This window comes from Lampetra fluviatilis, chromosome 53, assembly GCF_964198595.1.
Source record: "Lampetra fluviatilis chromosome 53, kcLamFluv1.1, whole genome shotgun sequence".
Classification (NCBI taxonomy): Eukaryota; Metazoa; Chordata; class Hyperoartia; order Petromyzontiformes; family Petromyzontidae; genus Lampetra; species Lampetra fluviatilis.
The window spans coordinates 1,999,424-2,013,791 of NC_136327.1; the positions used below are offsets into that span (position 1 = coordinate 1,999,424).

The 14,368-nt window shown below is 54.2% G+C and overlaps 1 protein-coding gene across 6 annotated transcripts in view; it reads left to right on the forward strand.

The window, feature by feature from the left end:
* The window catches only part of LOC144949278 (transcription factor 12-like), a 245,543-nt gene that overhangs the window by 149,171 nt on the left and 82,004 nt on the right, over nucleotides 1-14,368 (forward strand). For 5 of the 6 annotated variants that reach the window (XM_078879208.1, XM_078879212.1, XM_078879209.1 and 2 more), the window contains exons 7-8: nucleotides 7,897-8,053; nucleotides 10,563-10,612. In XM_078879208.1, coding sequence (XP_078735334.1) covers nucleotides 7,897-8,053; nucleotides 10,563-10,612 — 207 coding nt within the window. The remainder of the gene's footprint in view (nucleotides 1-7,896; nucleotides 8,054-10,562; nucleotides 10,613-14,368) is intronic. The other variant, XM_078879213.1, reaches the window with a different exon arrangement.

Consider the following 14,368-nt stretch of genomic DNA (forward strand, 5'->3'; position numbering starts at 1 on the left):
TCTTTTATTGAGGAGCCACGTGCTCGCACTCGAGCAGGCGGAGACCCCCACTGCAACAGCCCCGAGTCTCCCGCGCATCTCCTTGATATCCGGTCCGAGGCCACGCCCCCATTCCCGAACCTTCTCGCTGGTTCTAGACCGCTCGCTCCACCAGCAAGACTCCACCGTCCCCTACCGTCACCTGGCCACGCTCCTATTCTCGATCATTCCCATTGCCACCACTCGCACTGCAGGCTGACTCCCCTGTCATTACTTCCCGTAGCCACTAGTCCACTCACACCGGAGGTTGATGACTCTACAGTCATTACACTTGTATTCTAACCGAGACTGCTGTAGTGCATGGCGCAGGATCGAAGCCGTGTCACCGGGATCGTAGTGCACGGTACGCGAGCCACACCACCACCACCGCCGCCGGCTACCACTGCCGCCACCGCCACCACTGCCGGCTACTACTGACGCCACCACCATCACCGCCACCACCGCCGGTTACCACTGCCATCACCGCCGCCACCACCGCCACCATCGCCATCACCGCACTTGCGATTCCCAGTTTCAATATGGGCCGGACTCCAACCGGCTACTCGGTTTACCGAGCCAGACCACGTGGAAGAGGAGAGCCGGGTGCGAATAAAATAAATCTGTCTCTAGCGATGTGAACGATCAGCAGTCCGAACCCAGGCTGCTGGCTGCACCGCGCTGTGCACTCGCGCTTGATGCTCGTAAAATAAAATAGTTCAGTGCCAGTTGTATTTATTTTTTCGTCATTTGCTCACTTTTCCTATACGTTGCACCGCTATCGTGTTATTGTGCTGTTTGTTGTTGTTGTTGTGACGTTCTGATCCACCCCTACTGGACATCTGTGGGAAAAGAGCTTTATAGCTCATTGGATTCCTCTGTACGTTTTAGAGTCTGGGCCCTCTGCTTACTCCTCTTCCCGGCTTTGCTCTCATTTGCCCCCTCCCCTCCCCTTGTCCCCCTCCCCCCCAACTTCCCCACCGACTCGTCCACAAAGCCGGGCCGTACTCGGGAGACAGCGCACACACGCGCGGCTCAACGCACGTGCACGCGCGCGCACACACACACGCACGCGCACCCACTAACGCAAGGCACGACCTTGAACCCCGTGATTGAACGGGCTATTAATCATCCCAGGCAGGCAGCAGCCAAAAGCAGTGTTTACTGAGGCTGAGGGACCGGGGTGGGGGGTGGGGTGCATGTGGACGCGTGGGTGGGTGCGTGCGTGGGTGTTTGTGCGCGTGTGTGTGGGTGTGTGCGTGCGGTGTTGCTGAGGGGGGTAAGGGGGGGATAGTGGTGGTGGTGGGGGTGGATGGGTTGAGATGTGGTTGGTGAGAGTTGGGAGGGCGCCTGTCATTGTTGGATTTGCTGAGATATTTCGCTGGGCACGCACGCACACACACACGAGTGTCCGTGCGCGTCGTCTCCCCTGCACCGGGGTGCGGGCGGAGATGAGGCGGTGGCAAGGGGGTGGTTGGGAGGATGGCAGAGAGCTTCCTAGGTTAAGGGTCACACCAGGGCACGCCAGGGCACACTTTTGCCTGTGTTTGACTGTGCGTGCCCTCTCACGTGGGGAAGGGGTAGTCTCGTGGTTAGCGTACCGCGCTACGAACCTAGCGGTCCGAGTTCCATTCCCGCTCATGGCTAACATCGGTGACGAACAATTGAACCGGTCCTGTGCGTCCCCAAGGTCGACTCAGCCTGTACCTGGTGCGGTGTGCAAATATTTGAGTCAAAGGCAGCCGGAGTGGCGCTGGCCACGACACACCCCCTTGGGCACTGTGCTGGCCTTAATAGGTGTTCGCTAACAGCACTTGGCCCAACGGTCTGCAATGCTATACAGGGGATCATTGTTTTTACTAGCTTACACAATCGTCTGTGTGCGACCGTGTGTGTACTAGCTATTAGAGCGGTGGTGTAGCGGTTAACGCGCTGCGCTACGAACCCTGCGACCAGATTCGATTCCCGCTCACGGCCAACACCAGTGACGATGATTTGAACAGGTCCTGGGCCTCCCCTAGGTCGACTCAGCCTCAAATGAGTACCTGGTGCGCTGTGTAAACATCGCTACTGGGGAGACAAAGGCGGCCGGGTGTGATGCTGGCCACCCACCTTCTCGTGTGCAGTACAGGCCTTCATAGGTGCTCGCTAACAGCACTTGCTCCTGCAGTCTGCTAAGGGTTTACCGGGGATCTTTGTTGCTAGCTTTTCTAAGAGATTGTGTGTGTGTAGAGATTATGCCTCATCCGCACAACTCTTATTCTGGACCGTAGCCAGACGACCCTGCGGTCTATAGCCAGGCTGACCAATTCCCACGGCCGTCCCATGTCAGATTGAGCGTTCCGGCTGCCGAGGGCGCCGTCGGCCAATTCGGCGAGAGCTGTCGACGCTCGCCGGACTCGGGATTCCTCGCGCGCAGGGTGACGGTGCCTTGCGCATGGCTGGGCCGCTCACGCATCGCCAATTCCGCCCGTGCCGGGAGTAGCGCGTGGCAGCGCAAGAGTGAGGTGTGGCCTCGCCACAGTTGTCGCTCATCTTGCTCGTGGCTCATTTCGTGGACGCCTCTTATGCCGTTGCAGTCCGGGGGGGAAATTGGTTAATGGCGCCACGGTGGCGAGATGTTGGCTGCCTCGCCTGGTTTGCAGGAGGCCGTGGATGGCGACTCTGACGCGTGTATATTTGGACTCTGCACTTGTCTCTCTGCGGTCGCGTGGATTTTTCTCCGGGTCCTCCGGTTTTCCCCTCCACCATGCATTTTCCACGTGGGAGAGAGGCATCCGAACACTCCAGATATACAGCAGCAGGCGTCGGGGTCTGAATCGAACCCACGACCTCCTGCACGCCAGGCGAGGTAGTTCACGTCTCCCAGCCACCGTGGCGCTGGCCTTTCCTCCGCGTGGGTGCCGAGCTGGTGGCCGCGGCGCTACGGGCGCTCGCCTCGCCTCGCCGTCACGCGGCTGACGAGGGGCATCCCTTGCCTTGCCCGTTGGTCTCTGTGCTCAGGCTGGGGGGTTTGGGGATCGGCCCCACTGCTTCGTTAACGGCTGCGGCCGAATACATTGATGGCTCGTCGGTGATTGTGCAAAGGGCGAATGTGTGAATCCTCGAAACGCTAAAGTTGCAGAGGTGATACGGTGGGGGAGGGGGGAGTGGTTGTGAGGGACACGACGCTTGAGGTGAACAACGTGTCCACCGCTCGGCACGACGCGTCGTGACCGATGAGCGGGGGAGGCCCGCAGAAAGTACGTTGTGTAAACGTTCGTCCACACACGCCCGTGCGCGCGCGTGTGTGTGTCCGCTTTGGGGAGCGGTAGTGTAGCGGTTAGCGCGCTGCGCTATGAACCTGGCGACCCGGGTTCGATTCCCGCTCACGGCCAACACCAGTGACGATTATCTGAACCGGTCCTGGGCCTCCCCTAGGTCGACTCAGCCTTAAATGAGTGCCTGGTGCGGTGTGTAATCATCGCCACTGGGGAGACAAAGGTGGTCGGGCGTGGTGCTGGCCACCCACCCCCTCGTTTACCGTTCCGGCCTTCATAGGTGCTCGCTAACAGCACTTGCCCCTACAGTCTGTTTAGGCTAAACGGGGGTCTTTTGTCCCCGCGTTAGTCGTCGTGTGTGGAGAGCCGCGCCGTTGGCCCGTGGGGCTGTCTTATTTGATGGCGCGATTGACGTGTTGACGGAGAGGCCTTGCAAAGCCCATTGGCGGTTCGACGATGGCCGGAATAGATTTTAAATTTGTATTCCTGAAGTATGTCCGGTGAGTTGTGAGAGGTGAGGGTGGAACCAGTGTGAGTGTTGTTGCAACTGGACTCGTGCATTTGTAGTACAGTTGTACAGGGTGGCCCAAAAGTAGGGTTATTTCATTTACTTTAACACTGGCATTCAAACATTTTAACACTGCCATTAAAACATGAATTGTTACATTTCTTACATTCATATTTTATCTATCATTATGATCTATTTTCATCCTTTCTGTGGGGGTCACCTCAAATCTAAAACTCGACCAAGAACTGAATTAATTCAAAACATAATTCATGAATGTTTTAAGATTACACATCACTGTGATCTTAAAAAAAAGAAAGTCCTACATTCATTTAATAAGAGAATTCATGCATGCGTTAACGGAAGTCGGTTTTAACATGTGTAATTTGTTGAAATAACTGTAGTAAAAACCCTTTGCATTAAAATGTGCTTCCATCTCGTGTTTTGGCTTCCGTGCCTGACTCAGAGGTTAACCGTGTTCTTCCCGCAAAGTTGATCAATAACCGCTCGCTTTCATTCAATAGCAATAAAAATAATAAAAAGTTCGGACAGGTCGTCCATGACAGGCCCTCCTTAGGGATGGCACAGGCCCACAGTGCCGTGCTCAAGTGAAGCGTTGCTCGATGAACGCAAATCAATCCGCTTCTTGCGGAGGAGCTGGTCACTACAGACCGTCCTGCGCGGGGCGGACCCATGGTCCTTCGTACCGTGTCATCGCCGCCGCGAGCCATGTTCAGTCCGCTGCTGCTGCTGCTTGAACGTCTCCCCGAGCCACTGCCGCCACCGCCGCCACCTCTCATAATCCTGCGTTTGGATAATCCACTTAGCGACTGCACGTGAAGTGATTTCATAGCGACAGCTTTAGCCTCGAATGTTAATACGTAGCGCTTGTGTATGTTGAACTTATTTCGCGCCGTACGTAGCCAATCGGAGGTGTGGTGGTCAGCACTTGACGATGTTCGTGTGTTGTTACCACCATATCACGTTGTTGTGCTGAGAAATAAATAAAGACTAAATCCATTGTCCTATCAAGCTTCGCAGATTCCAGCGAAGTTTTTGTTTAAGCGAACATACTCGGGACCGGTTTCGACTTTCCAAGTCTCATCAGGAGAGTCAGGCCTATTAAAAATATATAAGCCTGCCTTTTCTTGTTTTACCCATAATCCTTCATGGCAGTGTATAATGAGTCCCGCATTCTCCGCATTATAAGACACTCCGGGAAGTAAGATGTGTGCCCAATGCCAGGTGGGAAGCAGTCTGGTCACACGCACAGACATGCTTACCAGTTTATGAGATGCACCCCCGACTTTTGCTTTAAAATACAAAAGGACAAAGTGGATCTTATGATCCGGAGTATACGTTAATTGTGGTACTGGAGTTGAGCCACGGAGGCAAAGAGGGAATTCTTCATCAAAGTTGTAAGAGATAATAGCTGACACGTTTCTTAAATTGAGCAAGGCTATTATTGTAAGAGTCTTGGGAAATGAGACGATGGGTTGGAATTCCAAAGTTGAGCAGTGTGCAAGGGGGAATAAGCAGCAAGACAAGTGATGTGACCTGGAGTGTGGTGGTTTAACACAATGTGGTGGTGGTGGTGGTTTAACAGTGTAGGTGATGGTTGAACATATTGTGATGTTGGTGGTGGTAGTTGTAAACAGTGTGGTGGTGGTTGAACACAGTTGTGGTGGTGGTGGTTTAACAGTGTCGGTGGTGGTTGAACATATTGTGATGGTGGAAGTTGAACACAGTGTGGTGGTTGAACCCGGTGTAGATGGTGGTTGATAAGACGAGAGTCATCCAGCGTCTGCTAGAGACAGAGTCCTCAACACGGGTGGAGGAATCAACGAGTGAGGTTCACAGGAGCAGTGGCCATGGGAGTTTGCGGCGTTGGCGCTCGTGCCGGTGCGGTGCGCGCACCGCACAAACAGCCCATCCCGCGACGGCCCCAGCGCCAGCAGCCCCGTTGAAACGACGCCACGAGGAGAAGCTGAAGAAACAAACAAATGACCGCCCGAGCATTGTCTGGAGATCTCGCTTGAGACGGTGGCCTTGTTTCTCACGATAAAGCCATTAATTCCCGTCTGAGCCAAATGACCCAGTCCAGCGGTTTAGGTGGGGAAGGCTCTCAATGGGTTGAGGGAGATGAGGGCCGGAGATGGTTGGGGGTGAGGGGGGGGGTGAGCTGGGGGGGAGGGGGGTGAGGTGGCGGGGTGAGGTGGGGGGGGGCTAAATGAGCTGTGGGGGATTGGATGATGCGGGAGAGTGGTGGTTGTCAGGACAGAGGGCTGCCAGTCAGCTCGAGTTGTAGCTGCTGCTGCTGCTGTGTGTGTTTGTGGGGAGCGGTAGAGTGGTGGTTAGCGCTACGCTGCGCTACGAACCCGGCTTTACCCGGGTTCGATTCCCGCTCACGGCCAACAACCACGAGTGACGATTATCTAGACCGGTTCCGGGCCTCAAATGAGTACCTGGTGTGATATGTATAAACATCGGCACCAGGGAGACAAAGGCGGCCGGGCGTGGTGTTGGCCACTCACCCCCTCGTGTACCGTGCCGGCCTTTATAGGTGCTCGCTAACAGCACTTGCCCCTGCAATCAGGCTATATGGGGGATCTTTGTCTTTTATCTTTGTGGAGCCTGGGTCTGTCCCGTGACCTCCTGCTAGCGGGCGTTCGACGCTTCACGTGGCCTTAAAAGTGCACCTAACCTGGCACAAGCGCCGTGGTGACATCACCGCCACTTAGCGGCCAATGGCGGTTGTTGTGGTGCCTGATTCTTGCCCCCCTAGATTTGTTTGAGGCTGTGATCAATACCGCCCCCCGCCCCCGAAATGATGCATCCCAATATCCCCTACACAATACAAGTCACCGTATTCTATGGATAGCGAGACACGCACCCCAGGCTTTCTTTTGTCCAGTGTCAGTTACGTTAACACTAATCTGGTCTCCGCACACGCGCGCACGCACATACACACGGCTTTTACTTGAGAATGTAAGGGAGGTGGAAAGTGCTCCTTACAATCCGGAGAATACGGTAACAACTTGGTAACAGCTGCGCGAGTGTTGCGGTCACAAGCATCGGGAAGGCGTGGACCAAATCATTCTGTTGAGCAGCAGTAGGAGATCATCAGAATCAGAATGTTTATTTATAACTGGAGGAATCCAATGAGCTATGAAGCTCGTTTTCACAGGGGGTAAGAACGTAACAACAATACAAAAAAACGAAACGAGTGCAAAATATAGGGAAGGTAAACAAAACAGAGGAATACAAATAAAAACGGAACACATTTTTTTCCATCTTACCAGGTAAAGCCCACTGAGCCGTCGGCTTCTTTCCCAGCAGCGACCTGGCCACCGCAAACGATAGCTCAACGAAGCCGCCGTGCAGATTAACATTTTGTAAAGTCTCCGTCGCCATCAGCGGTGTGGCAGGCACAGCCGGCTGTGGGAGCAGCGGCAGGGGAGGAGGAGGAGGAGCGAAAGTCGCCCTCAGGTAGCGGGGCCATGCCAGCCTCGGTGTGCGAAGGCCGCTGTGGGAGGAGGAGGTGGGCTGGGTGGGTCTTACGGAACTAATAATGCGAGATGGGAAAGGATAAATGAAAGGTCGTGACCGCCGCTTGGGGTTCCTTCTTGATCTCGGTTGAGCTCGGCGCGCTTGTACAAACCCTATTTGTCTTTTGTCAACGTGACACATTTTTTACTGTTTGGCCATGTCGGGTGGTGGAGGGTTACGACACATTTAGAAATAACGCGATCTAACCCAAAAAACCTTTATTATGAATAATATTGGGCGCCAAAGCCTACGTGTTAAACCCCCCTCTGTCGATCCGCTGCTGGATGAGGGCCTCCGCCCGGGCCGGGCAGGCCTTCAGGGTTATGTCAGAGTGTGGGTTGGTTGTTCGTGAAGGGAGGGTAGATAGCAGGGAGCGCCGAAGTACTGTACAACAATGGATGTAAATTATTGCACTGCCCCCTCTTGGCCACCACGTGGCCCCCGCGGCTTGGCAGGATTGGTCGGGAGCAGGAGAGACCCCGCGCGCGTGTGTGTGTGTGTGTTCATTCGGCTGTTAAATGTACCTGTGTTTCTGCTCCCCCCCCCACTGCCCCTGTGCCCTTGCAGCAGCAGCAGCAGCAGCCCCCCCTGCTGCCCCCCGATCTGGCGCTGCAGAGCCCGGGGGGGGCCCTGTCCCCTCCAGCCAAGCCGGCCTCGCCGTACTACCAGTCCTACGGGGCGGGGAATCCACGTCGCCGGCCACTCCCGGAGCCTTCCCCCGCCGGTAAAGCAGCGACCTCACTCTCCTCCTCGCCCCGCCCCGCCCCCCCTCCACCTACTCACTCGTTTCTTCTAGAAAAGCGGACGGCCGTGGGGTGTCCTTCGTGGGATCGTATTGGCTCTGACACAGCTGGCTTAGGTGACAAACACGGCCTGCTTTTTTGTTTTGTTTAACAAAGTTAAAGGACAGCAGCTCATTTGAATTCCCAGCAAAGGGGGAAGGGGACACGGAGCTGTTAACGCAATGTTTAATTAGTCGGTTAGCTGGTTTATAACTTGTGCAGACATTCTCATATAACTTATTACCATTGATAAAGTCAGCGCCTGAAATGTCAATGTTTAATACTTCCGTATAAGTCGGGAGAAGTAAGCCGGCAGTTTTGAGATTTGAGGTTGGAAACCCAGTCTCCCACTCGCATTAAATCGAATTCGATGTTAATTCAAACCAATTGGTGTCCCCCAGCTCTTTGGCCTGTTCCAGCTGGGCCAGGATGCGCGCTCGCCGCTCGTTGCAGAGGTTTGCAAGTTTGAAGCCAGCGGCCACCCTGGTTAATACTGCGAGTGTGTTAGCCGTAAACCCATTTGCCAAAATTGGTGCTTCGGGACACATTCTTCACTTTGTGTGAGGCCGCGATGTCGAGGAATGGATCGTGATGACGACGGCGATGATGCTGATGAAGCCATAAGAACACAAGGCCATTGTGACCTTAATGAGATCAGAACTGGGGTTATATAAACTAAACAGTTTTTTATTTTACAAGATAAGGACCCACTGAGCTATGTAGCACTTTTTCAGAAGTGATCTGGCCACCACGAATGACAGCTCCACGAAGTGGCATTTCCTGTGGAAATGTATCGCAGCCAAATAGTCTATGTAAGCCAAGACTGAGGGAAACTTACCGTTTCGATGGCGACTCGCCTGAGTTAATTGGCTTCATTCGAATGATTAGCACGGTTTGCAATTTACGGTGCGAAATATGTTCTACATACAAAGGCAAAGATCCCCCGTATAGCCTTGACAGAGTGTTGCAGCAAGTGCTGGTAGCGAGTAGCACCTATGTAGGCCGGACCATAGAGTTACAGGGCAACAATTGATGCTTTTCGCACTGCGCTCTGCTGCCACCGTATTCGCCCCACGACCTGTAACGCCTGCTATGCATGGCGGTCACCCATCCCTGAGCACTCTGCAGGCTCAACTCACGCTCTGCTGTATCCTAAATGACTGGAAGCATCTCCTGGCTAAACAAAGGATGCTGCCACTTTGTGGGATCTATCACAGGCGCTGAGAAACAAGGCAGCGTCTGCTTCTTCGTGTGTACGCGCGTGCGTACATGTGTGTGTGTGTGTATGCGCGTGTACACGTGCGTGCGTGTGTGCGTGTGTGCGTGCATGTGTGCGTACGGGTGCGCGTGCGTGCAACACCCCGCGCGCATCACCGTCACGTGAAGCGACAGCCTTGCGGCGTTCGAGTCGCCCTAAACGCGTTGGCCGCACGGTGCCGCGGATTAACAGCGAGATGGAACGAAGACGCATTTCTCCCACGCGTCAGCTCGCATTATTTCAGCTGCTCCGAGGCTGCGCCGCTCGTACGCCGTTGCACATGTTACGTCAAGACTCGTTAGGTTTGGGGAAGGGTGACCTGAAGCCCTGGCGTGCCAGTCACCTGATGACTGAGTTTTCTTCCACAGTCTTTCCACATCCAAAAACTGTATATTTATTTAACAATTTTTTTGTTACATTTTTTTAACAATTTTTTTTTACAATTTATTTTTTACCTCCAGGTAAGGTCCACTGAGCTATGTAGATAGCTGTTTTTCATAAACGACCTGGCCGCAAATGATAGCTCAGCGAAGTGGCTTATCATCGTGTGGACAATTATAGCAGGCAAAGACTCTGAACGCGTGATGTTGATTCTAAATGTGGAGGGAAAAACCGGAGGACCCGGAGAAAAATCCACACGACCACGGCGGAGAACATGCAAACTCCACATGTACAGGCGTCCGGGTCGGGGTCGAACCCACTATCTCCGGCATGCCAGGCTTGGTAGTTAACATCTTGACACCGTGGCGCCCCACGTGACGCCAAAGACGCCTTCTTGCCGTCCGATGGTTCGACTTCGTCAGAAACGTCCCCTTTGCATCTACGGACCGGTCTTCTGGCGAACGAGAGCTTTGTGAGTTCGAGGGAGACGGCCGTGTCACTCGGTGGACACGTCGCCCCGTCTTGATGCGCAAACTCCCTCGGCAAAATTTTGCGCAACTTGGGTTGGCGGTCGACGTTTTCAGTGAGAAATGTGACCCTCTCACGAATGGCGCCGCCCTCTTGGTCGGCCCTCCCTGCCCGTGAGGCGTGGATCAAACAAACGACTCCGGTGTACGGCCGCAATAACAGTGCGCGATGGACGTACGAATGAACGATGCTGCCAATAATGGTCCCTGTGTTCTCAGAGCTCGAGGTACGCGTCGATGAGTGAACGTCGTTTCTCGTTTGTGCGTGGCCCGCGTGCGTTTTAGACGTTCAAAACAAGAAGGTGCGCAAGGTTCCTCCTGGTCTGCCATCGTCGGTGAGTCCCTCGCTCCGTCCCCACATAATGACAGCATTGTCGCCCCACGTTCACCCGCCTAACCACCACCACCGCCACCACCAGGTGTCATGGGCCGTGGGGCTACACCGTGGGCAGTAGAGTAGTAACGTGCAAATAAATACAGGGTGCTTCAAAATAATGTTAACGTTTACATGGGACTATTGTTTTTAATGGAAAAGAACGGATAATGCACTGTAACACGATAGCTTCAATAAGTCGAAGAGTCTCAACTCGTTCGCCATCGTTGTCAACGCGTGCATGGAATCTTCTCCAGGTGGTCTCCAGAGCCCGTAGGCAGCACATTTCTCGTGGTGCTGTTGCAAATTCTCAGAAGTGTGAAAACAAATTTTGAAGCACCCTTTATATAATTGGACTGTACCTCTATGCTCCGGCATCGATGTTATCTGCCACCGCCGACCCGCACTAATGAGAAATTTTGTCAAACGCTGCCCCCCTCCCCCATGACTCATCCAGCAGTGGAGAGAAACAAGTGCGAAAAATAATCCCTCCCAGGTTTACGTGTCGGGTTCTTTATGGTCTTAGCACAAATGCGATTGTGGGTTAAATATTAGTTTTAAATGTAAGCGAAAGCTGCCTTTGACATCGCCCGTCGGCAAAGACGCTACCGCAGTAAAGTTTAATTAACAGGAAATAACGAACTGCATTGAAACCGCTTTTACGAACGAGGTTGGCGTTGGCAGCGCCATCCCATTCGCTGGTCGTCGTATTCGCGAGCAAAGGCAACCAGGTGCCCGCGTTGCCGCACCACTCGAGACGTGCAAGAGGAGGAGACGTCTTGCCGAGAGGAGGTAGACACCTGCAGGTGATGCCGGAGCGCGACGGTAATCCTGTCGGCGGAGAGGGATTCAAAACGTGGGGGGGGGGGTTGGGAAATGCTTCTCTCTGTGTCTATATGTCAAGTGCACCGCGTTTGCATCTAAATGGGTGGAACAAAATTTACCAAACAGTCGCACAAACGCCCCAAAGCCGCCGCGCCCGCCCCGTCTCTCCGGCGGCACGCTCGGAGGCACCGTTAATACGTCGGCGACGGCTTAGGGAGCGACATTGTCAGCACTTTGCCGTCTGTGGCCTCCCGAGGGGGTGTGCCGCTCGTGCTACCCACAATCCCCTGCTCACCATTGGGCCCCCCCCTCGCCCCCTCAACCGCCTGCCCGAGCGTCTCTCTCGTCCCCTCTCCCGTCTCCCCGCGGGCGGCGCGGGTGGGGAGTGGGTGGGGGGGGGGCGGCAGGATGATGTCACCGCACGAGCGGGGGGAACCCGATGTTAAATTAATGGCCGTGCTTGAGTTGGCGTCGAAGGACCGCGGTCCGTGCGACGCGCGGGGTTGAGTTGGGGGCGGGGGAAGGAGGGGCGTTAACAAGGTGAGAGCCTCATTAAAGCATTGTGTCGTCAGCATCAGCAGCTGACGCTGATGACACCTGCTGGGGCTGGGAGCTCCAGGAGGAGGAAGGGGGGGGGGATGTTTATTCACCCCTTGACTTGACTCGGGTGAAGAGGTAAAGGTGCAGCCCTGCTGTTGCTCGCTCACCACCACTGCTGGCGGAAGGCCCCCCCCCCCCCAGCTCGAGCGAACTTTAGAGGTTGCTTGGTCTCCTTTTCCACAGCGACCAGGCGGGTTGGCAAGGGGTGGGTGTACCCACACTGTGCCCCACCGCACGCCACGACCTGCCGATCATAAACTAACCGTGGATTTCTCGGCGTCCGTGCTGCTGCTGCCGCCGCCGCCCACTGATCGCTTAGTTCGTCTTTACAATTAGCGATTCCCGTTGGGGTCATGGATCTTGATGCAGAGAGAGCTCTAGGGGCGGGCGCCGTGGTGCCCTGTGTGCCCGCTCCTGCCGGCTGACTTCCCCCCGCTCCACTACCCATGAGCCTCACTGATTTTTCTGCATCTCTGAGCGAGCTGCAGACAGAGTTAGAGCCACACTTTACCCCACCAAACGCGACCTGCCGATCACACACACACACAATCGGTGGCATAGCGGCTGGTGCAATACCCGGCGACCCCGAGTTAAATTTACGCGAGCGGCCAACAACAGTGATGATTATCTGAACCTGACTTGGGCCTCCCTTAGGTCGACTCAGCCTCAAATGAGTACCCAGTGCGATGTGTGAAACATTACCACTGGGGAGACAAAGGCAGCCGCGCGTGGCGCTGGCCACCCACCCCCTCGTGCGCCGTGGCGGCCTTCATAGGTGCTCGCTTGCAGCACTTGCCCCAACGGTTTGTTAAGGCTATAAGGGGGATCTTTGTTTTTACTAGCTTACACGAGGGTGTGTGTGTGACCGTGTGTGCGCTAGTATGTGCCTGCAAATGTGCACGCGCTCAACACTCGCGCATACGTTTTTTGCATTAATTAACGCCTGTGTCTTCTCACCTCCTTGTGTGTGTGCTTTGCTGACGTGTGCGTGCGTGCATCCGCTGATGTGTGTGGGTGTGTGCACCAAGGGGTGGGTGTGTCGGCGCGCGCGTGTTTGTCTGCCACTGTGTGTGTGTGCCCAGCTAGGGGGGTGCGTGCGCGTGTCTGTCTGCTGATGTGTGCGTGCGCGTGTGTAGCGCTGTGTGCGCACGTTCACGTGGCTGAGTGGTGAATCCCTGGGTGGATGTTTGGTGCCTCCTTCAGACGCTGCGCTGTAAGTGTGAGATAGGAGCTCCCTCCGTCCGGCATGCTTGCCTTGGTTCACGTGGTACCATGCTCTGTGTTTCAATGACTTTCTCGTAGCAACTTAAAACACATCTTCATTGATTGATTTCACCTTTTTCCGTTCTGAGACGTCTGCAAGTTGCAGGGTGGGTGTCCCGTTCACCGCTGAATCTCGGGACGCACTAGCGGCTCGGCGTTAATTTTATCTAGAGAGGGGTAGCGCCGTTGCTTTTAAAGACATCGTACTCACCGCAGAGAACCGTAGCGGCACGACCGCGCTCTACGATAGCTGGCGCCAAACCGTGCCACACGCCCTCCCGCGTGGCCTTGTGGGAGCCTCAGTACCGATAAAGTTATTTTTATTTTTTCTTCTGGTTCCATTTCGACGACATACACATATGTCATCGAAACGGGAAAGGGTTAAAATGCCATTACTTAATATCTGAAGACCTGCGTTGATGAGTTTCATCTGTAGAGGTCACAATCTGTGTGTAGGGTTTGTTTTTTTGTAAATGGAGGAAGGGTATCCTAGCTTGAACGAGAGTTTAACCTGACCGAGGATAGGGAGGTTGCGTGTTGGTTCAGCGTATGCACATTTTGAATCGGTCACAATTAATTTGATCCGCCGTAGGAATCGACCAATAATGTCCTCTGGCCACGTGGCACAGAGGTCAGAAGTGCTGAACTGGTTGATACCGTTCCGGTCGCGGGTTTCAATCCAGGCAGTTAAATTTGAGCCCACGAATGACAAAAAGAACCCAACACATTAAATTAGTTTCTGCAACTTAATTGTATTAAATTCCAGCTTTGAAGATTAAAACTATTGCATTCGCTGCTATGCGACAGTATATTACCATACATACATACATTATGCTCTGGCAAAGTGGATGAGAGAGTGCTGCCCCTTAGTGCGTAGGTCAGAGGTCACATGAAAGGATCTCAAAAGCAGTTCTGTGTTATCCACACTGAGATATTTGCGGGTTACAAGATGGATCCGTGATCGTGTGACGATGATAGCACATTTGGGATAAAATCGGTGGAAATAACTAAAACAAAAATTGGACAAACT